This window comes from Anopheles maculipalpis, chromosome 2RL (assembly GCF_943734695.1).
Source record: "Anopheles maculipalpis chromosome 2RL, idAnoMacuDA_375_x, whole genome shotgun sequence".
Lineage (NCBI taxonomy): Eukaryota > Metazoa > Arthropoda > Insecta > Diptera > Culicidae > Anopheles > Anopheles maculipalpis.
In genome coordinates, this window is record NC_064871.1 from 6,599,103 (window position 1) to 6,626,760 (window position 27,658).

The 27,658-nt window shown below is 46.8% G+C and overlaps 1 protein-coding gene across 1 annotated transcript in view; it reads left to right on the forward strand.

The window, feature by feature from the left end:
* Positions 1–285: 285 nt before the first annotated feature.
* Positions 286–27,658, forward strand: part of LOC126556850 (B-cell lymphoma/leukemia 11B) — a 60,934-nt gene continuing 33,561 nt past the window's right edge. The window contains exon 1 of the mRNA XM_050212380.1: positions 286–351. Coding sequence (XP_050068337.1) covers positions 315–351 — 37 coding nt within the window. The 5' untranslated portion in view covers positions 286–314. The remainder of the gene's footprint in view (positions 352–27,658) is intronic.

A 27,658-nucleotide genomic window follows, 5' to 3' on the forward strand; every position in this document is an offset into this window, starting at 1 on the left:
AGGTTTTTAATGGTCTTGTTGCTAGTGCAATTGCTCGTAAAATAGTACTGAAAAAATGTTCAAGTGGTGTGGCGTGGCGTGAAAGTTTTGTGTGCAGTCCGCAAAACTACACAAGTGTGCAGCAAAGTGTATGTATGTGTTTGTGCTGAAAAAAGGGAAAGAAAAGTTTGGTGACAAAACGGTGCAAATAGGAAGAAGAAAAAAACTAGGTCGAGAAGACGACGGAGACCAAACAAGGAAGTGAAGCAAAAAAGGTTGTGTTTTTGGTTGTTTAGTGCACGGAAAACGCATCAAAACAGCATCCAATCGCCAAAATGAGAATCAAAATGCCAGCAGTTCGAATCGCACAAGGTATTTATCTTTGCTCTTTAGTCGGCTAAGAAATTGTGACACGGATTTCGTTGGGATCGATGCTTTTCTAGGCGTTCCAAATGCGAACTACCAGTTTTTAAACAACTAACCATCCTGTAAGCGTGGTTCACGAGCATATCAAAGCTGTCCTTCGGATTTTCGGCTATTTCTCGGATAGCATCGAGCGTGTGTGGAGATTACATGGCCAGAGAATCCTAGTTTGAGTGTGTGTGTGTTTGTGTTGGTTTGGGTAATTAATACTGCTTGGGGCAGAGTAGGCAAGGTGACGGGGATTTAGCGCTTGCCGTAGGACACTTCATCGGAAGCTATTCCCTGCTGGAGGCAGTTTGGTGAAGATATGTCATTGTGTGTATGTTTGAGAGGTCGTGTTGATAGAACGGATCAGAAATTCTAAGCAGTTTGGGAGAAAATTTCATACATTTCTCTTCAAGCTAACTGCTCAGGAATAAAACGAACATTTAACTCTCCTTAGTCACCCCTATTAAGAGTAACAAAAAGAAAAAAAAGGAGACTTCTCGATCAAAGAAATAAAGCCATTATTAGCCATTATACAAGCTCGATGATGCATAACCGAAAGGCACTTACACGTTGCATTATCCGTTAATTCGTGGCACGAGCATAAACCCATCAAACGCGAACAAAAGGGGTTTCTTTCGAGACATTTAATCGCCTGCTTTCGAAATTGCTTCCTTCTAGAGGCGAAGGTATTCGACCGGAAATGACCGTCGGTCAGTTGGAAAAAAAAAGTCGCAATGTCTGGAAACCCTACCCATGTTTTATAATAAGGGAAGACTCCCGAGTTCTTCCCCTTTTTTCGATATCTGCACTGCACTCTAAAGCTGCTAAGAGAACATTTGAATGGCCAGAATTATGACATGGACATGTGGGCAATGGAGTGAGTTTTTTTTTTCGCTGCTGCATACAAGACGAATCAAGTCAACGGGCGCGTGACCACAAAGGTCCAGTCCAATGACCCATAACCCCTTTTACGAGGTTTCTTAGCGTTCTCCCTTAGAGAGCCCCAGATGGTTGTGGAATATTCTGGTTTGGGTTGTTGCTCTGGCTGTCTTCTTAAGTTTTCGCATGCCGAAAAGCTGTCAACAAATAAGTCCGGGTGGTCACTACATTGTTGAAAATGAATGAGATAACCGAGAGATGTTTATGTACGAATAAAGTGACTTTTATTGTCCATTCTGGAACTTCCGGCTTTGTCACCTGCGTAGGGAAGAGAAAAATCTCGATGCATCTGCCGAATGTGTTGTTGTTTGGTGGATTGTTGTCCTTATGTTTGGTCTCAATACTACACCCGATGCGTCGCAACACGGCACAGGAATCCTTAGAGCTCTGTCAACAGCAAGTGCCCGCGTTGCCGTCATCTACTTCACAAACAATCTCATTGACGTAAATCACAGTTTGTACAGCTAAATAAGGAGACAGAAGCCTTCACCAACAAGAACAAAACATTCAAAAAAAAAAAAAGAGAAGAAAACAAATCTGTTTAGTCATGCCACACGTGCCCCACGGTTCTGTCCCGTACCCGTGCGACAGCTCATTCAAATAACGCATCTTAAGGTGTGCTGTGCTGTACATCCAATCCTTCATCGAAACAGTAGCCCCCAGATATGCAGACCGATGCGGGATCGAAGTTTTGGTCCCGTGCCGGATCGACCGGTGCATGTTTGTACAACTTGTACACAGGGTTTCGGTTTTCCGTTAACCTTCACCACACACACGCGCGCGCGCGCGGGAGTTGCTAGCTGGACTGGCCAAACAAAAGGGTTTGACACTCTATGCGCGTCATTCCAACTTTCGTAGGTTTTTTTTTTTTTGGGTTGTCCCTCATTGCCAGCCATCAGGCAGAAGTTGAGCTCGGGAAGCTGGAGCACGTACTGAACGACGCCAAGGCTCGGGTTCGCGTGTGTTGACACAAATGGACGTCGAATGTGTATCGGTTGTGGCTCTTTTTTAAGTAAAAGGAAGTTTTTTTTTGTTGGGGAAAATTTTCAAAACAAAAAAAAACAAAAAAAAAAGAGATAAGGAATAGATAACGGCACCGGGAGAGAGAGACCACCCAGAAACAACTCGCCAAAAACCCATTTCTGCAAACTAAGATCGTTCACCTTTCGCCGACACGTCCGCTATTGATGTCTAGCCAAAAAAAAAAAGAAGAAGTCCTGGACCACCCGGCAGCAGTTCCTTAACCCTTCCATAACAGGTTTAAGAAAGCTGGCTATTCTTTGACGGTCCTTTCGAATGCTTCTTTTCCAAATTCTCGCTCCTCACCACACTAGCATTGCAGCATTGTCACTTGAGCGTTTGGTTTTCTGAGCTCCAAAACACCTTTCGGTGATGGCCGTGTGTCGAAGTTCTTTGCGTGCATGATGCGTACCCCGCCCCCTGTAAGTGTTCATGTTCTGCGGTACCGTTTGCCACGCTGTTTTACGATCTCCGCAGCGTCATTGGCGCCTGGCGAAAAAATTGCCCAAAAAACGGCGAGTGACTTGCGGGGCCACAACAGCGTTTTCCCGTATTATTTATTCCAATCGATTCGCCTCCAAACACCCGAAAAGATTCGTGACCCGAACGGAGGTTCTTAGGTCAATCCTACTTGGCACGCCATCTTCAGGAGTCATAGGCGTCCTGGTTGTTTCTTTGGGTTGGGTTTTTTCTCTCTCTCTCTCTCTCTCTTTCTCCATCCTGCAAAACCCCAAACGTAGTCCAACAAACTGTACGGACGATGTGGCGTGATAGAAAAGCAAACTGGTCAGAAAGGGAGCTTCCAGGGACCAGGGCAAAGTTTGATCGATTCTTGTAATACAAGTTATCCACTGAGGAGGACACAAACACTCACACACACACATGTGTTCTTCCTGCGGTATGTTACGGTCACGTTCCCTGTCGGTGGACATTCGGCAGCATGGTGGAACCAATTTGTACCGTCCAATCAAGGACTTGCATGGTACACCCGGCACTTCTCGGTACGTCCCTGGCAGGTCACACAGGACACACATCCGAGCAACATGGTAGCATGTATCGGGCCAACTTTACCCAAACTACCCTTCTTGATTGGACCGCTCCTTGCCTAACTTGTGCTCGAAGTGGGTAACTTGAGCAAAGATTTAGATGAAGATTTCTACAACCGTGACGTGAAAGTCACTGTTTTTATTTTTGTCGTTGTGTCCTAACCTTTCTACGTCCGTGTGTGTGTGTGTGTCTTCTGGTGCGCAGTTGTTGGCTCTCTGTTTCAGTTGATGGCCACTCGAGCTCACCTTATCGTGACCCCTTTGGCATGGGTTGGAAGGAGTTGGCTAGAACGGTGTATCGTCTTCATCGTCCGGTCATCGTTCCCCTTTATTTGAGTCTCATTTTTTTTTGCCGTTCCGTTCGAAGCTCGTCGAGGCTCGTGAGCAATGGGACGTTCGTTTGGGTGGTTTGTTTGGTTGGTTGTTGGTATCGATTAAATAGAAAGAAAGAAATTGCGAGGTAGCAGCAGCAGGTCCAGCACAGGAAAAACCAGCACAGCCATCAACAACAACAGCAGGGCGTCGCGTGGGTGACGTGTCCTCCTGGGAGTCGTCGCCGTCGTCATCGTCCACTAGAAGGTCCTCGCTGGGTTGTTTATTTTGTATCTGCTGGCTAGCAACCCGGGACACTGCCTGTCGCTGCTTGTTTGCTCTTCAACTCCAAATTTTTTCCCCAAACGAGCTTCAACTTTGTAACCTCAAAAAGAGTAAAAATCTGGTAAAAATTGCTTTCCCACGGTTTCGCACTGTCCAGCGCAGGAATTCCTGCGTGCACATTCCAACACACATTCCCCACGTATCGGCACCGGAAGTCCCACATTCATTCAATCAATTTCTTCAAATCACACTCACCGTACAGTGTGCTCGAGACGCACGGCACTTCCCTAGCTTCCGGTGGTCAACTTCAATTGACCACTTGTGCTGCAAGAGTTCCCGTTGGCTTTTTTGTCCCGCTCTTCTCGGCATCTGCATCTGCCGGTAGAACTTTCCGGTAGAATAAAAACACAATGCAAATAGCGTTTTCAGTTGTTGAGATTCAACCGATAACGCAAAGAATTTGCGTTGTTCCATTGACGTTTTGTTCCAGGATGACCTCCCCCTGTGTACGAGGAAACGCAGAAAGCACGGCGAACCCCTCGGTTTGCTTATCTCGTGGGAGCTCCAATTATTTGCCTTAATTCGCCAACTTCAATAAACCTTCACGCTAATTGTGTTGCGAGCTTCGGCGGGAAAATTATGCTCCTCGAACGCACCGAAGGAAAAACAAAACCGCTTCGGCCGTCATCGATCATCCCGGCGGCGTGTGAGTACACGCCGTAGGTCCAGTTTGATCGTTAATCCTTCCACGACATCCATTCCATCGCTCGGCTGCATTGTTGGTTGGGCCAAACAAAAGGGGCCACATCAAGCGAGTCGATGCGAAAGAACTCGGGCCAAGGCCGGACTCGCTGCACGGTTGGACAGAGGGCTAACGCACACGTTTCCCGAGCTGGTTTTTTGGGAGAAGAAATTACGAAAAAAAAAGGGATGTGATGAAATAATTATACATACACATGCGCCCCCTTGCACAACGGCACGATCGAGACAATGGCCGTGCCCCGGACCGGAAGAGAAGCGGAAGAACCTTCCGCTGCGCATATGAATGAAGTGATTTCTGTCAGCCGAAGGCGACCTTTGCTTAATTTGAGGTCAAGATTTACCTTTCCTTTTTCGAGGCTTCATTCCGTTGACTTTTCCCTTAGGGTTTTCTTTTTTACTTTTAAGACGCGCTTCGATCTACGTGTCCCCGGCTTACGAAAGGAACTTGTGAAGAAGGGTTTTTATTTTGTGTGTTTCGCTTTGTACTTCATTTTCCCTTTCGTTGCCTTCGATGGTTTGCATCGGTAGTACGGCACGAGTGAGGTCCAGTTTCACCGAGCCTTGCCGCCGGACGGACACGGACGATATAATTTCGGTTTGTAATTCAATCTGTTTGTCCGCACAGGACAATGGAGGCGAAAGGCACGGAAATGGTTTGCGGATGTTTTGATCGCGTCATAGTCGGGCCAGTTCGCGGAGTCTTGGTGTAAATGTTTGTGGGTTTTTTTTTTGGGGTCTTGACTTTTTGACCTTACGAGTTTTTAGGGATGGGATCGTTTTTGATGGGTTAATAATCGCTGGTGATGAGAGCCGCACGAAAGACTGGATCATGGTTTGTAGGATCGAATCGTTTGCTATAAACTATTCATCCAAACTCTTAATTATCTATCTAACTAACCATATCAAACTTTAAACCCATTCGAAAGGAAACGGGTGCGTCAGCAATCTATGCAAATCACCAACGTTGCCTTCCCTGGCTTGACTCGCATGACCAAGAATCGATCGGTGATTGATGAAATCATTTCGCGTAATTGAACGCACATCGAGCACATGAGCTTGCGGCTCATGCGGTAAAGCACCCGACAGAACGGCTAATAACGATAATTAAGTCACAGGCACAGGCTTTCGGGCACACGGCACACGGGAATCGGTCGGCAGCTCTGAGCAGCCCCTCGGGATATATCGGCGTGATGAAAAGCGAAGGGTTGCACGCTCGCTCGCATGAACTCACATGCGCTTTAACCCGCTTCAGTCTTGCATGGTGCAATTTGACCGAAATTATCTCATCGTCATTGTGTCCAGCCCAGCATCGAGGGGGATGAAGGTAGTTTGATTACTCACCGAAGGAGACTTCGAGAGTGATTAAATACACCACCAGGAGTTACTCATGCACAGTTGTCGCAAACAATCGATCTGTCTTGGTCGGGATGGAAGTATTCGGATACGCTAGAATTGCATTTCCAGAATGCTAGGGCCAGCCTGCTTTGACTGTATTGACTCACAACTTTGAAGGGGATGTGTTGCCTTTTTTTTTGCTGACAAGACGCGATCGATGAAGATAAACCAACCAGGCCCGCATTATCGCTTCTGACTCAGACCGAGCTCCGATGTCACTGTTCCCAAAGACTGTGGAGCTTCGCTCAGGGAAAGAAAGAGGGGTCCTCTGGTATCTTCACCACTCAGAGCCATCAACAGTCGTGCAAAAATCGTTAGAAAAAAAAAACAATTGTGACCTACTTAACCATCACTTGGGTATGTGTGTGTGTGTGTGTGACTGTGGGCACAAGCAGTGAATGTGCTTTTGTCATAATCGTCTACTACCCGACGTCAACCTGGATGACCTCGTTGTCACTAGTAGTGCTCGTTGTGCTCGTTTTTCTGCGGGTCCTCTACACACACACACACACACACACGCGCGCGCGAGCGCTCGACTTGTCACCTTCTTTTCGAATTTCCCTTCGACATTCTAGAGCACTCCAAGCACACGCAAACGATCGCCTTTTTCTTAAAAGTCCAATGAAAATTTGACCAACTGCTTCTCATGTTTGATTACCCGAAGCTGACGATCACTTGCGTCATCCCGTGCGTACCAAGCAGCCAAGCTGTCAAAACATAGACCGCTAGAACTTATCGCCATCGCACCGTAGAACAACGCTTCGCACTGACGGACCTGTTCCAGAGGGTGCTTCAGAGTTCGGGAGGTGTTCTAAATGTTGGCGTTTTGGTTTCCCCAAAAAGGCAGGTCCGCGCAGGGCACAGGTAATGAGCAAATATTGGTTTAATTACAAAACAAACGACGAAAAAAAAACCCCCCACGACAGTACAGCATTGACGTGGCCATGCGTTGTCCGGAACCGTCCGTACCTGCCGGAGAAAATGGCGCGATGGCCTCGTTTTTGTGGTTGTGTGGTCGGTCCCGACACACCGGAGGGGTGGGTGGAACGGAGTTGTAGTATGTTGCGTCTCTTCCGGGCCACGCTTTATGACCACTTGCCACCATGAGGTGGCCCGATGTAAAAAGTCGGCCTTGTTTTATGCGCGCTTATCGCTTAACTGTTGGCGCTCCCATATACCCCAAGGAAAGCGGGCGCAGTTTGTGTTCTCGTTTTCTGGACTGTTTTTTTTTTCCAAAGTTCACCCTCCCCCCATTTGCGGACCCGACGCTGGGCGTACCTGGGTTCGATTGTCGCAGTTGTTTAATTTCATTCGCACAATCGGTCGAAACAACGTGAAACAACGGGCGTCATTCTTCGCGGGGCCGGCAAAGAAGGGACTATTATTTTGGTCGCGCATCAACATAAAGTTCGGTTCAAGTTTTTTTGCTGAATTGCTCCCTTTTTCGGTATCGGCTCGGGAGTGGTCCACCACCGCTAGAGCTGTATCATCAGCATTTGGGTATTGTTCCGCCGCTGGATGTATATTTCGAAGTCGCCTACAACCGATCACCTGGCCAATCTAATTGCGCAGTCAAAGGGGTGAGTTTCTTCGTCTTTTTTTTTTGCTGTGCTCTGTTCCTGTCATCAAAATTGCTTCGTTGGGGTAATAAATATCCACCAGCGATGGACCTCCCTTTGAACGCGGTGTGCTTCAAATCTGTGATCGTCATCTGTCGTTGGCTCGAATCCGAGCCGTACCGTACACACCGTAAATCGCCGAGTCTTTATACTTCCGTCCTGGTCGGAAATGTGGCGTCGTTGGATGAAACGGGAAACGCGAAGACAATTCGTTCCATTCTTTGATGTGCTCTATTTATTCTACCGGTCATTCGCTCGGCCAGTGTCAAATGAAGCGTGAAAAAATAATGGAACATACAAAATCGACGACGACGGTTTGTTTTGTTTTAGTTTACTGTACTCGGAAGGCGAAAAGGAGGGTGATTTATTTGCGATATGAAAAAAAATAAATTTTTAAATAACATTTATTAAAATTTGTTTAAATAATTCTTAAGAAAATTTGAGTTACAATCACATTTCGAAAACTCAAACTCGCCCAAACTAAGCTTTTCCTCATTTCCCAGTACGGTTGACAGCCCAACACTGCCCAAATGGGCCACACAATATCGACCAAGCGCGCCAGGTCCAACACCAGGTTACTTAGCCACCCTAACCTCCTTCCACGCTTCCCGCTCCTAGGTCCACGCGAGTCCTTCACCTGCCGCTGCACCGTTCGCTTCCCTCTGGCACGGTGCGGCTTGTTTTATTCTCGTGACCATGGCCGGAACACGTTCGATTTCCAGTCGCATTTACACCGTCTTACCGTTGGCATGGTGCGACCGTTTTTATGTATGTGTGTGTGTGTGTGTGTGTGTGTGTGTGTGTGTGTTTCTTCACGCTTCGACTGCTTCCGGCGCGCCACATGCCATGCCATCAACGTCGGTAACGTTACGGCGCGCACCGTAACCGCAATAGGAACTACTATTTCGGTACGGCCAGGCCAGGTGCGGCTTGCACGGGCAGATATAATAACTGTGAATATTTTCCGCTTCATTAGAGCTATCATGCGACGTTGCCGTAGTCTGGGAGTCGTGTCGTACTGACCTCTGGAGATTCTGTTAGATTAAATATGGAACCAAAATATTCTTATACAAATTTGAAAAGACAAACTTTCCCATCTATTCGTGTGGCGTTTTATTATTGTGGCACAATTATTAGAATCGGTAGCACTAAGAACGCCCGCAAAGCCTTCCATCCTTTATTGAATGCATCCTTCTTTGGGCGACGCATAATGCACCATTATTGCATCTCCTGCATCCAACACCAATGAGCCCGAAGAATTCCTAATCGGGACCGAATCACCCGAAACGATGGCACCGTTCCCGGACCACAGACAACAGAAGTGCACGGGAAGGCTTTTAATTTTATGTAAATTCGCTCCCATCTCGCACACGCATCATCACACCGTGTCGCGCCGGTTCGTTCCGACAGTGACGAACAGTTTCTTTACGCGCATTTTTGGCTTCCTATTGATGCACATGGCTTCTCGGTCCCACATCCCAAAAGACAAGTAGAACCGGGCAAACCTAACCCTATCCAGTGAGAAAATTGGCTCGCTTTGCTCGGAAAGCTCGCTGGAAGCTTCTTTGTTGTGCGAGGATCCTTTTCCCATTTTTCGTGGCCATCAAACTTCGTCGAACTTGTTTGATGTGTGTGTGTTTTTTGTACGGTGGATGTAGTCGCCACGCGTAGGTTCGCGAGAGATTCGTCGTCATCGTGGGAAGAATAGCGTTTCACGTACGTAGCCAAAAAACCGGAACTAATAATAGCACGTGATTGGACGCTAAGGAAGGCTCGGAGATAGGATATTGGATGAGATTGAATATTGGAAGTATTTCAATAAATGTGGCCGTCTAAAGGGAGAAGAATACGCGTATGAAATATCTCCCTTTGCGAGGGACATCGAGTATGGAGGTCTTGCAAGCTTCCGGAACTCAACTCTTATCTGCTGCAATGATATTAAACGCACTGATAGCCGTACCTCGATTACAACTCCCTCAGCTGTCTGATTGGGTCCACCACACTATCTTGGCTTCAGTCTCTCGCTTTGTTCGCTCTACAAAATGTCCGATCAAATCACCCTGTTCCCACTCGGAGGCAATTAATTCCAAGTCACACCTCAAACCGCGCTGTCATATAACGTTACGGTTGGGTTTAGTCTAGTCCAAAAACTGTGACTCCATTGTACAACGTCTTGTTAGCACGATGGACACAGCGACACTGCGTAAAAGGCGCGAATCAAATTGCTCGCCCTAATCTGGACGCGGTTCGTACATTTGCTGAGGTCCTTTCGATCGTTTCCTCTTCTGTCTACTTCTTCGGGCTCTAACAATGGGGAGGTTTTTTTGTGTGTTGTGTGTGCTATATAAAACAGGGTGGAAACAAGGTGTCGCACTGCCACAGCAACAACATCATGCTGACTAATTTGAATACTCGTTATGATGGTGGTGGGCTGCCCAAGTCACTCAATTCGGCCTCCGGCCAACAAAGCCTACCAAGGGGTCGATTTTTCTGAGCCACACTTGAGTGTTTCTTGCTCGCTCGCTCGCTTTTCTTGAGCGTCGTTTAATAAACTCGCGGCATTACGTGCGTGTCGCATAGGTGAAGCGCGTTGCGCACCGTTGTTCACGGGTGGTCAAAAAGAAATACCCCGGTGGTGGTGGTGGTGGTGGTGGGGTGGGCCGTTAGGCTGGATATGTACGTGTGTTTGTCAACCGACGACCAACTTGAAACGAACGCTTTTGATTGGCTCGGCGCAGGAAAAAAAAAACAGTGACTAAGAGGCGCGATTGGATCGGTGCAGCCAACAGGGCCAACCGTGATTGATGGCTTGAGGTGTGTGTGTGTGTCGCGCTTTCTGAAGCAACAACTTCCTATATACCAGTGCGAAACTTGTTCGGTTTAGGGCACCAATTTTGGAGAGCGTAGCCTTAGATTGAAGCAGGTTTGACGAGGATGAATTGATCGCGAAGGACCTCACGATCAGGTCTCCGCGCCAGTAATCGATATGCCACCTGCTATGATGATCACCAGCGTGGGCAGTACTGGTGGGGCCGATCACTGTTCGCGTGCCACTTTCGAGAAGGTTACGCAAATGTGGCGAGCTCCATCCATCGCCAAACCACCCCTCCCTGCTCTTGTCCATTTGCGTTTGGAGCGGTTGGAAATTGGAGTAGCGCATCTTGGTCGCGCGTTGGACCCAGTTTCGGTGCGAATAAAACCACAGTTGGTGCAGTCCGTCTGGCGACACTGGCCAAAAACCGCACCGCGGGCAATCGAAACGTTAGGTAACCGATGACACTGCCAACGGCGAGAGTGAGCGAGCGCTTGCAATCAAACCTGATCGATTACACCGCAATTGGCCAACAGCAGGCAATTGATTTGGGTTGCAGTTGCGTAGTCACTACTATCAAGTATTGAAGTGCTCGAATATTGTAGAATTCAATACGAAAAAATATTTAGAAAAATATAATTAAACCTCATTAGAGAATAATTGAAGAAACAGAAAGAGACAAGCTCCTTCACTAATTTTTTCTTTCTTCCATTTTCTATTTTCAGGTGAGTTTCATCTCTTCTTTCAACATGCAAGCAAAACGTGCATTTGTAAGTTAATTTTCTAAAGCATAATTTAATTAGTGAAACCTCTCTCATTCACGGTTAGAATTATTTCAAATCAAACAAGCTTTACTCAGCAATGATGACTCGCTTGTACAGAACGTTCGTTCGTTACGAATGGCTCCGGTTTTGTTACAACGTTACATATTTTCACCCTCCCAGAACAGCTAGTGAGCATATCTGGGATTATGGTTTTTTTACAATGCTTTTTTCGCGTACATTTGCTGCTCATTTGGCTGCGCTTTGCCAGCTGGTAATGGGTAAACTTCCCATTGTCACCGACCGTTGATGCGCCTATGCAAAACGCACTACCAACAGCCGGCAGATTCGCGAAAACAATCCCATTATCTCCTCGGTGAACCCGAAATTCGTGACAACCGCACAACAAAATCAACTCCTCCCCAAGCCACGTGAACCACCAGCTACCATGGTGATGTCCTTGCAACACGGTATCAAACTACACCCATTGACCAGTGTGGGACCAATTTTCAGATGATGCCGATTGATAATCATTTCCCTGCTTGCTTGTGCCTTTCATGTCCTCAGCTCAGCTGGTGCACCGAAAATTTTTCCACCAAACGCGATGTCACCAGCCAGCCACACAACACAAGCAGCAATTGTTCTCCGTTTCCATCACATCCAAACTCCTAAAGGGGGTAGAAGAAGAAAAAAAGAAGCAAAAACTGATGGATTTTCCACGCGGAAAGCCATGTAGAACGTCCGTTCGGTACTGCCGTGCAGCCTGTCAACCGTGCGGTTGCGGTTGTTTGCGGAAAATTGACAAAAATAGAACTCCACACTCCACGGTGCAATAATCGTAGCGGAAAGCTACCTCGTCCAACGGTGTGGCACAACAAAAAACTGCCACCAAACTGCCACGGAAGGACACCGCGGACGAATTGTCGCATTCGGTCGCCAAACCAAACACCGTATAACAACCATCGAACGACAAAATTTTCCATTTCCCATTTTTTTTTTTTGTTCGTTAACCCTCTTAACCCATCTGACCAGCCAGCCAGCCAGCCAGCCAGCCCAGCATTGCCCACTCGAGCTGACGGTGAACCGTGTAAAAACTCGAACGACCCGAAAAGGATAAAATCTGCACCCATCCGTTCTTCCGTTACACGTATTGTGCGGCCACAGACGGATAATCAGCAACACCGCGGGTTGAATGCGTTCAAGTGTGTGCACTTTTGTCAAACGTGGAAGGAACGCTCGGGGGGTTTTTTTTCCCGATGGAAAAGCGAGATTTGATCAAACTCTCGTGCACCGAACCTTACTACGATTCTGGTGGTCAATGTAATGTCAATGATGTTTTTTTGGTGGACTTAGATTATCTAGGTTTTTTTCAGCCCTTGGCCGCCTGCGGATAGGAAGAAAGGGTATTGCTTTTTGACCTAGCATAGTGCTTTTTCCCCCGTAAAGTTGCATCCTTGACGTCCGGCCCGCCCGGTTCCGGGGTTATTGAGTGCATCGAGAATGCACTTGAGTGGGATTTTTAATTAAAAACGTTGGCAAAGAATTTGGTGAAATGATGTGAAACGTTTTAAGGGAGGGAAAAGCTGTTGTCAACATTTAAATCAACCGTTTTTTCGGGAAGTAATTACTGGAAGAAATCATTTGAATTTAATTGCTATTTTATTAAGTGATTTTCTTGAAAACTATTTCCTGCTGTGCTGTCCCAACTGGGAAAATAACATTTTTAAAACGGATATTTGCCATTTGGAGACAGATTACCGGGGTTTTAAACTTACTTACTTACTTATCAGGCGCTTCAACCGCTTTGCGGTCTTGGTCTGCCGCAGCGGAGTCCGGAACCACTCACGGTCCCGCGCTGTCGTCCGCCAATCCGTTACCTCGGCCTTGATGGCGGATGATTCCACGCCATCCTCCCACCTCAATCTGGGCCTACTTCGTCTGTTCGTGTCTAATAGGACTGAGCCTGGCGAGCCTAATTCGCCAGGCTCCGATGAGCGACGGTGAAGTCGTCATACAGCTCGTCGTTGTAGCGGCTCCTCCATTGTCCTTCCACACATACGGGGCCGACAATCCTTCTGAGCATCTGCCTCTCGAACGCGGCTAAGAAGGCTTCGTCTGTTTTGGACAGGGTCCATGTCTCAGAGGCGTATGTGAGTACTGGGACTATAAAGATACGATAAAGCCCCAGGTTCGACCGTCGCGATAGGTTTTTTGAGGTGAGATGTTTCCTCAGGCTGTAGAATGACCGGCTGGCCGCCAGCATCCTAGCACGCAAATTCGTCTCTATGCTGTTTTCGAAGCGAGCCCCACGTATTTCCGGATTTCTTAGTAGAACCGCTGATGGTGCCACCATCAATTAGGTCTTTGCCTCGTTAATCTGCAATCCGAGGTTTTCTGCTGCCTGCTCGATCCTTTGATAGGCCTCTGCTACCTGGGAGAGCCGCAGACCAATGATGTCTATAGCATCAGCGTATACCATCTGGATCTGGGTTGACCGAGGCACGGATAGGCCTCTCTAGCGCCAAGTTCAATAGGAGACAGGCGAGCCCATCTCCCAGGTTCTTAAACACCAGGTCAATAAATCTTTTAATCTATGTTTTGAGGATTTTTTTAGAAGTTGAAAAAAAAAAGGTTCATCCATTCAGCAGGGCCACCCATGGATCCATCCCTAAGGCTGGTATCGTTGCTCGGTGGCATGCCACTAGTTGCAAGGGAAATGTATGGGATTTGACGTTTGACGTTCATCGTCATCTGTCACATCCCATACATTTCCCTTGCAACTAATGGCATGCCAACGAGCAATGACACCAGCCTTATTTAGGCTGGTGTCATTGGTGTCTTTATTTAGACAATTAAGGCATTAGACATTTCATAACTTTATTTGAAATTTTGATCATAACCAAACGAATATTTATAGGCTTTCTCTCTGTGGTTTATTTACACACTTTGAAAGATATATTTGTAATTCACTAAAAGGAAGAATTTTTTTTATTTCCTTTTATTGACTTCAAGACTTCAATTTTTCAGAAATTTCCAGACATAAATGTATGTATTCCTGTACAGTAATACCTAATAATATCCCGGTATATGGTGCCCTTTCACGGCTCGGAGAAGGAAATGTCTCCCAGCAAAATAGAAAGGATTATCATACTTTTAAGTTTATTGTAAGCAATACGGCCTGGCCGTCACTTATGAATAAAAAAAAACCTAATTCAAGCGATTTAAATTCATTCCATAAAGCCTGTAATACTAACAGGAAAGTAGAATGCCATTGTGATGTACTTTTAGCAAATGTATGACCCAATAAAATGTTCACGAAATATTGGCAAACTTAATTAAAAGCCCTAACTATACGTTTCCCAAATTCTTTAAACTGAATGCAAGAAAGTTCACGCATAGAGAGAGAGAGAGATCATCGCCACTTTCATTCCACACGCTTCACCCACACACACAAACACAAGTGAATGCAATGCCAAATTGTGCATTTCTTACGGGCCAACGATTCCTATCGTCAGCATGCTCAGTGATGTCTGCCTGCTTTTCACCTTTTCTTTCTAATGTACTGCACAAACCCAAATCGAGTGGCGCTTCCGCTTCACCCACGCGCGCGCCCGCGAGGGATGCTACCGAGATGAAGATAATTATTAAAATGCACTTCATCAATTCCCGATTTGGGCCGAAGCGAAAACGGAGCACGGTGCAGAGTTGAGTGCATGTTGTGCAGCTCTATCGGACAGGTGCGGAACTACAAAAGCAAGGTGAAGGGTAGCACACACACACACATACACGCTTGTGGGAACGAGCGTGTGTTTCATCGCACGCATCCGGCATCCTCATGTCCCCTCACACTCCCCCTCCCGTCTACACGACCCTGTAAACTTTTCCTTCCGTTAGGTGGGCACCGAACACCGTTAGAATGCACCGCTTTTCTTCGGTGTGCAATGCGCATAGATCGGTTAATTAGATTAGACAGATTTTCCCTTACGCACTCCTCGCACGAGGGACTGGGAATGCACCCTTTTGGCCCGCAGTAGAATCGGGCGAGTTTCTTCGCGCTGGAGGTTGGCAATTAATAGGCTCGCCAAAGTCACGAACACGGCGGACGGCGGACGGATGGATGCGATGAGTGATCCGCAAAGGTCATGGCAATGGGCACCGGTGATGTGACTTGGCCAGCTGGCAGATGTGCTCACATGTGGCACATTGTTTGCATACGGAATGAGCTGGTGAGATGTGGTAATTTCGCTACGTTTCCCACAAAGTGCGCGGCTGAAATCTGGGAACTGCCACATGCATGAGACTTTATGACTTGACCCGCCTCTCCGAAAGAGGCATCCGGAGATGATGATGCGATCGTGCCTTCCATCCATCAGGAAGTGGTTCTCTATCCCTCCGCCCCGTGTCGGCTTGGCCAGGAACTGAGCATGAAGTGTGCGCCTTCGGTCTGTCCATAAATTGACAACTGAAGATGCCGAGGAAATGAAGTCTTCTCGCTGGCTGCTCGGTTCCCACAGAAGCGCCACCGCTATCGAGCGGCTCGCCCAACACATCGTGTAGCAGCACATGTGGCAGTCACCGAGCAGTTCGGTGACAGTTCGGTCGTCGCAGCTGACCCAGGGCGGCACGTTTTTTTTTTCTCTCCACCCCGAAGACGTTCCAATCGTCCTACTCGCGCGGAACTAGCGGGCCAGGATTATCATGTAAAATTGAGATGAATGTGACGTTCCGTGGTCAATTAGAGAGAAATAAACTGCCAGCCCCGAGAGTACGTCCCAACCCAGTGCACTAGCGCAACTGTCCGATACGACCGTCGTCGTCGTCGTCGTCGTCGTCGCCGCACCCGCTTTGAAATGTAGATGAATGTGACAGACTTCAAGAGGGATGGAAAATTTATGTCTTACTTTTTTGCGCCATTGCCGCAAAACCCGTTGCCAATGGATGTGCAGCAATTTTCCTTTCGGCCCTTCGGAGGTCGGACTTGTCCGGGCGGAGTAGCCGGCAGTAGGCAAAAGCTCGGAATCCATTTTGGAGATGGATAAAGATAGATTAAGATAATTAAGTTCCAAAGTCCTCCAATAAGCTGGGCGGTGGGGACCAACGCGGAACGCGGACTCCGCTTGCCTTCCGAAGGTCAAGATCATTGGCCTTTCGCGAAATTCTGGATCACCTCTTGAGGTTCGCTCCGCACTTGGTCAGAAATATCAAAAATTGATAGAAATCTCAGATGCTCAGTTCAATAGCCTCTGGGAACGGTGAAGGGAACTCTGGTCTGGTTTGTTTTTATTTCAATTTTGTTCAACTACCTCTTAAATGCATCTCAATTTGCATCTCACTGATCTTTTGCCAGCTCCAATGTTTTCCATCTTGGTCAGTTTTTTTTGCTCCCCGTTAGCGTCCGCTTAGCTCACTGATGCTTATCATTCCACCAACTCTGTGGACACACACACACACACACACACACACACACAATCCGAGGCTACTAAATTGATGGCAGTGCCGCGCAACACAGCGCGATAAGTTAGCGATCCTTTTTTTTGTGGTCCGACAAAAAAAAAAGTTCTTCGCTCTTTAAGCCTCAAAAGGTCTTTTAGTGATGCTTTTTTCCTAGGCCTCTCGGCCTTTTTTGCCTAGTTTTTGTTGGTGATCTTCACTGCAGCAAGCCTCAATTTGAATATTTTAAACTGCATAATTTCCACCGTCTCGTGGACTCGTCGGCCCGTCAACTTCCAGGCGCGTATATCAAGCCCAAGAAAGGACCATCAGGTGAATCGATTCGTACGCCTTTTTCTTACGGCCTCCGAGATGTCATGTTGTGTGTGCCGACTGCCGACGGGTAGGCAGTAGTGGCCATGGGAAAGAAAAGTCTCAAGCCTTTTCTCGGACTCGGCGAAATAAAACCACAACAACAAAAAAAAAAAAAAAAAAAACGATGGCAACTGGCATTGGTAAAAACCATTGGTGAATCGATTTGTGCGATTAAGATCTGCAGGTAGGCGAAGTTAACATTTTACCGCGCTTGCAGTTCGATCGCTCGAGTTCGAGAGGGCTAAAGATCTGTTATCTGGAGGCCGATTTCTGCTGCCTCTGGTCAATGGGATGAGTTTCGCCTTGAAGGCCAGCAAGAAAACTTCACTTTCAAAACAACTCGCTTTATCCTGGAGGATCAAACCAGGGAGCATTAACCTTTTTTTTGCTAAAATTGAGACAATTTTTGAGTTTTGAACACATTTAATAGTACCCTGGAAGTAGCCTGGAAAAAAGTCCCATCTTTTCTCACGAGTTTTTCACACTGCGGCCACTCTCCCGTTAGGAGGACATTCATCTCTCGGTAATGTCCTTGCCGCACACAAAATTTATGATCTTCCCAAGTGTGTTGGCGCGCAATTCGCGATGCGATTTATGTTTGCTTTCCTTCAAAACCAAGACCGCTGCTGCTTCCTTTCTTTGTGCCCGCGGAACTGATAACGGAGCAGTGCAATCTTCCTTCCAATCGAGGACCGTTGTCTCGTAGCGAATCCATAAAACAGAAGTAAATTGATTTTGTACCTTGGCGCGGGCTGCGCTAGAAGATCTAGATCTGGTCGGGGAATATGGATTGGAGCCACGATGCGATTCGATGCAGTGGATGCAACTATAATTCGAATCCAACAGCGACCGCATCGTCCATCGTCTCTAGCTCTATAGCTCTAAGAACGGGTAAAAGTGATCGTTATCGAACACCGTGAATCTTACAGGACGTTCAACGTCCACCAGTTGGAGCGAATGGGGAAGAAGCGGCTAGCTTCCGATGCGGTGCAATTGAATTTAATTTAAATTTATGTTCGAAGAGTTTCGAGGTTGGTTGTGTGTATCGAGAAGGATGCATCTGCCGGCCGTATTCGCATCGAAGAAGCGGAGCAAAAGTGGAATAAAACGAATGGCGATCGGGTAAAATTAATCGTGAGAATGTTTGCCCATAGACCGCAAGGGAACTTCTGGGTTCAATTCTTAATCGGTCTCTCTAATAAACTCTCCTACCACCAGTCAACATAGTCTTTGATCGATGTCGGGGTCTTTGAAGGAACTTTATTTATTGCCTGTTCGAGCAGGATGTTTGACTGTTAGCTAGCATGTTTACGCCACAGATCAAAGTGCGTACCAAAAGACAAGATAAACATTTGCAGAAAAAGTTGGCACGTTTCGGTGTACGGTGGGACAAAGGACGTTCTCTGCGCAACAGATGATGTGGCACAAGTATTCTGCACTTTCACTTTAGTTTTAAAACGCACAACGTCAAATGATGGTGAAAAGCAAAAGTGAGTCAAGCGCGGAAGTCTCTCGGCTCGAACACTTCGGTACCACGGGCGAGAGTCTTTAAGAAGCAGCAAAAAACATTCCAAACGCATCTACGAAACGAAGCTACGATGAGAAAGTGCAGAAACGTGGCCGAGACCGTAGAGTTTCCAACGGGAGACAAAAATTAAATTTACAACATTTGCCGAACTTGCCACGTGCAACACCACGAATCCTTCCGAATGGTAAGAAAAAAAGATTGTGAAAAGAAAAGGAAAAAATAACTCCAGCCAGCGACTTGCAATTTCACTCGCGAGTAGAATACATAAAATTGAGGATACGACGAAGAAAGGCACAGCGGCAGTGAGTACTTGCCGTGCCCTCACCGTAAGGATACACTTAGCCCAGCGAGCGACCCGGAACCCGGCTGCTGAACGATTATTTTTATATTCCTTCACCGACGCCGGAGTGTAAAAGTGTGAAAAGAAAACTTTTTTGCATACCCTTGACGAGGACGATGATGATGGCGATGTTCGCGAAAAAGTTCGCGCGGTAAAAATTTACACTCGCGGGTGCAAAAAAAAAACGGTTTGTTGTTTTCTGTGCCATCTCGCCTGTTTTTCCTGTCTGTGTAGGTGTAGGTGTCTGTGTGTGCCTTTGAAGAGTGGGCACGTTTCGTGTCGCGGCTTGCCAAAACAAAGAAAAGGGAAACTGTTCTGGGGCATGTCTTCTGGTGGCATCAAAGGCATCGCACCCGCGGAAAAATCGATGATTTTAAAGCATTTACCGAGCGGGCGAGAAGTGTGGCTGTTTGTTATTTTTAAAAACGCTCTCGCCGTAGTTAGAATTTTGCAAGAAGCTTAAAGTGACTTCGGAAAACAAAACACAAAGTTATTGAAACAAACGGAAAACGATTTTGCCTCTGTTGAAAAAAAAAAACAGAGAGTTGAACGATCTGCAAGCGGCGAACAAAGTGGCCGATAAGATTTCGACTCCCATTTCCCCCTTCCCGGTTCGTCTGGGTTGAGTGAGGCGAATGCGTGAAACCGGAAACCTGTTTGCCTGGAATGAGTAACATTGTTTAACAATTTTATCGGCCCTCGACGTTCGAACGCCGTAATGAACTGATAAAACCCATCTTATCGCGATGCTTTGGCTTGTGAGAGGGGCTGGAAAGGAGGCAGGAGAGATGGAGTAAGGGGCAAAACACAACCGTATGTAGGACAACGTCCACGCACATTGTTCGCTGTGCCGTGTTCCATACATGTGTCACTGTTGCGTTTGCAATGGCCGCCACAGACTAAATGCTGACTGTTCCAATGCTCTGCCAGTGCGCGATAAAATAAAGCGTATCGAATCGCAACAGTTGCAAACATGAGACTGTACAGTTTTTTTTTTTTTTTGCAATTTTCTGTCCTGTTGCTGATTGTGTTGCGAGCGCATTCCAATCACTTGTTGGAATCGTTTTTATCGAATCATCGACATTGGGAAGTTAAGAGTTCGATTGGGCATCGTTTAACAAATGTTTACACGTTCCATCGTCTATCTTGTGATTGAAATAGTTAAAGAAGATAAATTCTGCTTACTATAAAGATAAGCTAAAGGAAGATGAATAGTTTAAACTGTTTGACGAATTTCTTAAGTAAATTGTGCTTGCATTTCTTTAACTACTCCTTCTTGACTTAATGACTTAATTTTATAATTAATAATAGGTCGGCCAAATTAATTCATAGGGCGGGCCGGTGGTAGAGGCGATAGCGGTTTCGATCTCCAAAAACGACAGAACCGGGATTCCAAAGTGACGACTGAAGATCTAACTACGTTATCTATCTCGGAAAGTCTAGTAAGCCATTCGATGGCCGGCGTCGCCTTAGAGGTCGTTTAGCCAAGAAAAACAAGAATAATTCATAATATTTCATAACAATATCAAATTCAAGTTAAAATCATGTTTATGGCGACAATAAGGCGCAAGCCAAAACACTTAAAATAAATAAAATTATGATTATGATTTTTATTGCACTGTTTGAATAAATATTATTTTATTCGTCGTATAAACGCGATGTTTTAGTAAAAAAACTATTTGAAATATTCATTACAATTTAATATAAATAAAAGCGCTGGAATATGAATCCTCTCATCAATCTATGTTAAAGTACAATCTATGTCTATGTACTTAATACCCGTTTAACACCTTCAACACATAAAAGACTGATCTTTGATTGATACATAATTTCACACAACATCTATTAAAGCAGATTAAGTTAACACACTTCACAATGAGCGCCCATGGGAATTTCCCAAAATGCATCATTGCGTTCGACATCTTTACAACTGCTTAAACCATCGAAAAATCACTCCTCTTCCTCTCATTGTCCTGACGCGCCACAATAAATCAGAACACTTACAAACGAGAAAAAAAAATCCTCCCGAATCCAGAACACAACCCAACGTAGTGCAAACAAAATTCACCTCGGTTCTCGCAGTGTCTCTTTATTGCTGGTAAATCATCTCCACACGCCCGGCGGCTGAAGGATAAAAATTTGTCACTCGAAATATTAACTCCTTCCTGTTCTGCTTCGCTTGGGCTGGCTGCTTGCAAACGGCGGATTGGCCGTGACTTCTTAAGCGGCGGTCACGACTAAAAGCTGGCCCGCGGAAGCATACACAAAACACACACACCCACACCGTACGTGGTACGGGCCACGCTCAGTAGGCTTTCAATTTTGCCCACAATAAATCAACTTTTATAATAGTAAATATTATTTATAGTTTCACCCTCGACCGCGGTCATCCGTGACCGAAGGCGAAGGGTGGTGGAGTGTGGTTGCGGAAGTCCTTTCTCTGGCCCGTTCTTAAAGAGAAGTTCTCCCTGACAGGGAGAACAACAGAGCCCATGTCCGTGCGCTTACGAGCCCTCTTTTTGAATCGGTTCCGTTGGTGGCTGTCGTCGAACGTTTTGGAAGCTGTGTGTCGCTGCATAGAACGGGACCATTCTCACCCCATGCTCACCCGATTCACCGACCGACCAAAACGATGGTCAGAACGAGCACGAGGTGTAGGAGGAGAAAAAAAAAACGATCATCGTCTCCCTGCAAGTGACAAAAGCCGGTCCCCGAGAAGCGAACGAAGACAAAAACCCTTTTGCCTTGCCTTCCTTTTTTTTTTCGTTGCTCTTCTTGGATTTTCGATTTTCTTTCTGTTTTTCCTGTTCCTGGGGTGTTCCTGGTGTTGTGCCTCACTTTATGCATAAAGCATAAAGGCTTACCATGGTTTTCCACCCGCGCGCGCGCGCGCTCTCACCCAAAATCCGGACAATCGTACCAAAAGGGACAGCATATCAACAGCGACAGCGACACAAAGTCCACACACCGAACTGCACACGAACGGTGCACAGTGCATATAATTTCTCACGCTCGATCGCCGAACGAAGATGGCCATTAGGCGGCTGAGCAGCATCCACCTGAAAGGGACGTTGGCTATATGTTGATCGAATTCAATAAACCCATTCAAAGACCTTCCCTCCGGTGCAACTGCTCTCTGCCCCGTCCGACGTCCGATCAGCGGGACAAAAAGTGTTCCCAAACAAGCCCAAACGGATGACAAAAGATCGCCCCGCAAGACGGCCGGGCGACTGGTATGTAAAGCAAAGGGGAGAAGCAAAACCGAGGGAAATAAAACAGCAAACCCAACACACAACCTGCGATCCGAAGAAGTTTCCCATTGGGTAAGGTCGGGGACACAGAAAACACGGTCACAGTTTCGATGGGTACACGCGTGTACACACTGTATAGGCGACAAATATGAAATAACGTTGTCCTTTTCGCCACGGTTCGCACCCGCAAAACGGGTTGCCTCCAGCTCCCGCTCAGCCGAGCGTACGTGCCGTTTTGGGGAATGTCAATGCGTCGTGCGACACGCGCGATGCGTCGTTCCGTGGCCGGAGAAGTAGCACATAGTTAATTAGGCATCGATCCGGCGAGGTGCATTTTCGACAACGAGGAAAATTAATTGAATTCGCAAGCAAGCCCTCCGGTTTTGGGAGCAACCGCAGCTGTACAGATTGAAAGCTCCAAACGGAGGGGGGCGGGTGCGTGTATGAGTTTATGTGGAATGGAAATTAAGTTCAAATTAAAATCACTAACCACTGTGCGCACAGACGAACCCAACAAGGATAGGTAGTTAGTGAAGGAATTTTGATTAAATGTCGCCTCGTGGTGAAAGTATTTGTTGCTGCAGTAGCTGCAGCAAATGCTGCAAACGAGCAAAACGGTTGAACTTAAAAAACAACTAATTTAAATACTGTTGACGTGCGTATGTCGTTGTGTTTGGGGTGTAATTACACGGCTGTGTATTGCTCTGTTTGTTTGTAGCTGATGAGGAAGCATAAAAGCTCAGGAAAAGAATAAAAACTATATTTATGTAGATATGATGTAGTGACATGTTTATGTATGGAACTAGAAAAGCTTTCCTGGTGGAAAGAAAATTTCTTGAAATTCGAGATTTGACCGCACGACGTTCTTGTTCTCATACTTACACTCTCACCGATAGTCCACAGGAGCTGTCTGCAAATCGCATCGCTAATTCTCAACCACAATCATCCGATCAACGCAATGATCTTGCTAAACTTCCTTCGAAGCTCGATTAAACGTGCATTTTGTGCAGCATCATCTTATACTTGTCTTGTCCACAACCCCAGCTGACCGTGAAAAATCCTGGTAACAGTTTCAATTTATCATACTTCGCACCTGTGTTCACTTCCCTCATCGACTGCATTTTCCAAGCCAAACAAACGCAACCCCTTTTTTACCCCATTTCCCGATCGTTACTCGATCAAAGCGGATCTATTGGCGAACGCCCATCGAACGCTCGTGGGAACAGTGGAGAACGTCATCCCAATCCCTTGCTTGACCGTTTCGGTTGTGGTCCACGGCTTTGGCCATCATAAATCATGCTCTTTAGAAGAAAAAGGAAATCGTTCGACTGCAAACCTAGCCGAGACGTGGCTTTTTTTCGCTTACCGGGGTTTGCGGAAGGGCAATGTTCTGTTGGACAGTCGTCTTCGCCGCGCACGATACCGGGAAGGATTAACAAGCCGAGCATGTAAGACAACCGTACCTTCCTGCTCCAGAGACAATTCTGTTACTTTCGAGCAGCAGCTGGTCGGTAGGTTGGTGTGCGGTGATTAGAAGCGGTCACGGAAGCGTCCATATTCTCACCCTTTCCATTCGCTTCGGACCACCCTTTGCTTCCCGCAGGCACGCTCAGGGAAAACCGTGGGATCGTGGGAGTTGGGTGTGCAAAAGCTTGCCAAGCGCACCCTTTACTCGCTATGTGTGCGGAAGTTGGCGGAAGTTCATTAGTCGAAGACCGAAGATGCACCCGTTGGTCGATCTTATCAGTGGACCTTCTTCTTCTGTGCGAAAAACGGGGTGCGTGCCAGGTGGAGTTGTTGCCATCATGCCACCACATACGTGGTCGGTGTTTTTAACGGAGGTTTTACTTTTTTGTTTCTTCCTTCCCTTAACACAAGCTGCGGAATCGAGATCGAGCGAATTGGATCCCGTTGGTGTTGAAACGATGTCACGAAAGTGACTTTGCCCCTTTTTTTTTTTTTTCGTTGCTACCTATCCATCCATCCAGGGGCTTTCCAGCAAGGCGCGTGCGAATCATGTGAGCGTGTGTATGATTTGTGCCTATTGAAGGGAAGCCCATCGGGCGGCGTGTTGAAAGCTGCCCTTTACGCCCATTCCGGTGTGCTGTGAAACGGGACCACTCGCTGTCCCGGGGGTGGAGGTTTCGCCAACACATACACATGTACAATTGTGAGCTTCTAACGCTAATTTTTAATTGCAACGCCACCTACCGGATCCATGTGTCTTTTGACCCTTTTGCAGACAATGCTGCCCCCGGCAGGGGCAGTGAAGCTGCGTGATTAGTACAGACAGGGCGGGCGTGTGAGTCTGTGGAATCATAACCCTCATATCGCGTCCAGGAATTGAGGAACTGCTGCTGTTCGGTGTGTTCGGGTGAAAGTGCATTCGTTGCACGCATCGCTCGCTTTGGTGGAATGCTCGCTTTGGCTGAGGCCAGCTCCAATTATGTGTGCATTCAACTGTCAAGCAAACGCACCGACAAGCAAGTTGTCCTCATCAGCTGTGCTGTCTAGGTGTCCCTTTTTTGCTAATGGCTCCGAATGGAAAATACACCATAGTCCAAAAATAAACTTGGAAAAGCGTCTCCAAAAACAAAACAAAACAAAAAAAAAGCTTGCTTACAACTTAGTTCGGACCTACCTTAAATTTTGCGTTGACCAAAAACCCGAAGATTAATCACCTTCTCGCATTCATCTCTCATCGCGTACCAGCCCATCATCTCTCACCATGGTACCGCATCTCGCACACCGGCCCCTTTTCGCTTTGTTTCGCTCTTCTGGGGCTTTTTCCTTCATCCGCGAGCGAACCGACGACGGATTATCCGTTTGTTGCCCTTTTTTGTGTGCTTTTTTGCCGCCGACGCGCGCGCGGTGCAATTTCGCGTAGCATAATTTTTGCCTCCTTGCAGCCACCCCCTTAACCATTTCCCCTTCCGCTCCAGCAATTCCAGCTGGTTCTGGTTGACTTGTCTCGTTAATTTTTCAACTCAGCTGGTTGGCGACGAAGGGATGGAACCGCAGTCGAAAAGCTCACGAAGCGTGGGAGTTTTCCCCGTTTTTTGCAAGGGAGTTGAGGGGGGGAGGCATTTCTTTTCCACTTTTTTTTTGCGCAATCTTGAACCGCGTGCCCGCAAACGCAGTCGCGCGCGAGTTCGCGAAATTGCACGCGGTTTTATTTGCGTCGGGGGTCGTTTTCTGTGCTGTCTTCTTTCTTTTGACTGTTTCTCGCTCTTTCCTGTGCGGATATCGAGGGGGACCTTGCTACGTGTTTACGTGCATTTGCATCGTTCTGGTGGGTAAAAGTAGCGAGCAAGATTCATCCACGGTTTGGCGCGTGATTTTCGCGCGCGCTTTCTTGCGTCCCATTGATAAACAGAGGGCGAGAATGAGCTTTTTTTTTTGGGGGTATTTTCTGGAGAATTCTTTCGTAGCTAAACAAACTGCATATGACGTGATAGTTGACGTTAAAGTTTTGCTTTTAAATTCTTAAATTTTCACTTCACGTGAACTTAGTCTAGAATGAGTAGAAACACTTCAGGAGACATTTTTCCCTTAAGAACTTTACACAGCTCTCTATATGAAAGCCATTTTCATCAGTCAAATGATTCTTCCACTTTCACAAATCCCTCACCCAAGGAAAGCGGCCGATTATAGTTTTATATCTCAACCGATAAAAGCCCTTGCAATTAAATCAACTACAATCATGCTTAGCGACAAATCGGTTGCAATCACATCACCACCCATGATAGCCATCCATTTGTGCATCAAAGTACCGCCTCGCCGCGATTGGCACTGATGATAATTTCTTCTTCTTGTCTACAAAGTACCAACAGCCCACAAATGACCACAGATCCTAAGCGTCACAGGACTTCAAAATGATGCCTTAAATTACTGCCAAACTGCCCTTTCATTTGTTCGGAACGATTCAGCGCCTCACACTTGCCTTGCTATCAACTGCTGCTGCTGGACCCGTTAGGCATAAATTACATGTTTCACTTATGATCTTTTAGCACCGACCGAGCAGCAAGCAAGCAAGTGTGATCGTCAGCGGTGTACTTCGTTGGGCTTCCTTCCTGGTTTAACCTTTTTTCTTTCGCGCACCATCTTTCACCATCAGTTTCGTTTTGTGCTCGTGTTTTTTTTTTTTTGTTCGTTTTTCCCATTTTCGCTGCTTCTGCATGATGCACCCAGTGGCTGCACCGGTTTCTGCAAGGTGAGAGATCCCAACCGAACCGATTAGAGAGTGCGCCCTGGCGCAAACACTTGCGCACGGTAAATTATGAAAATGGACACTTCAAATTGAATACAATCGTGTGAATCTTCTCATTACAATTAATTTACCGTCCGGCCCGCAACGAGAGCAGCGTGTCGGGTGGGTTTTGTGTGTGATGGAATTGGATGCCCATGTCGTCAGCTACCGTAGAATTGTGGCAGGGAAAAGAGAGAAGGGTGGATTGGTACGGTGGAGGGCACACATACTGGAGAGCTGCAGGAAAGTGCATTCCGTGTGAGTGCAACGTATCTGTACGTGCGGCATAGCGTGTGGTATAGGTCAGGAATGGTCTGCACGAACCGAATTGAAAACAAACGGGACCTTACCATCACCTCCACCAGCGCCGAGTACGTGGGAGACACGTGGGAAATTCGAACGGGACCTCCGGGAGTGGGTCGCATGCAGGGTGTGTGACTAATATTTATTTCCAAGTGCAGTGCTTTTCCATCTGCTTCCGTAACGTTTCTAATCCAGTCGTGGAACGATTAAGTCCATTTCAGTGCAAGATCAAAAAGGTTGTTGGTCAATTTTATTGAGATTTATCTAGATCTCACCAAAACAAAACAAAAACGAGCTTTAAAACTACGTTTAGAATTGTACGTGGAAGCCCTAGGAGGCCGCTTGACCTATCGCTTTCGATGAAGAACTGATTCTCAACCACATCGAACTTTACCGATTTGAAATCGTGAATTTCTGGATGACCTCCTGGAAGACACTCGCATCTGAACTCTTCCTCTTTGGGGACATCATCCGAAGCTAGATTTTCGGAGCCACAAACAGTGTCCACTGTGCATTTTGTTTCGCTTCTACTCGCTACAATCAGCATCAGATTCAGAGCGTGCTAGTTGGACCTCCTGGGACTGCAGCCCACAACACACGGAACTCTTGTTAGAACGCTCTCTGCCGATCCTCTCGCTGCTCACCGGCGACGACGATGATGAAATTGTTGCATTTAATGGTCTCCATGTGCGCATAAATCACGCGGATATGAGTAGCATCGGTTGGCAAATGTGTCGTCGCCCCGGGGCACGGTCGCGAAAACCTGCCCCCGGTTGTCGCTGCGTTTCTCTGCTGGGGAGAACCGTTCCTTAGTGGCGGTTTTGTATACATACAAAAACAC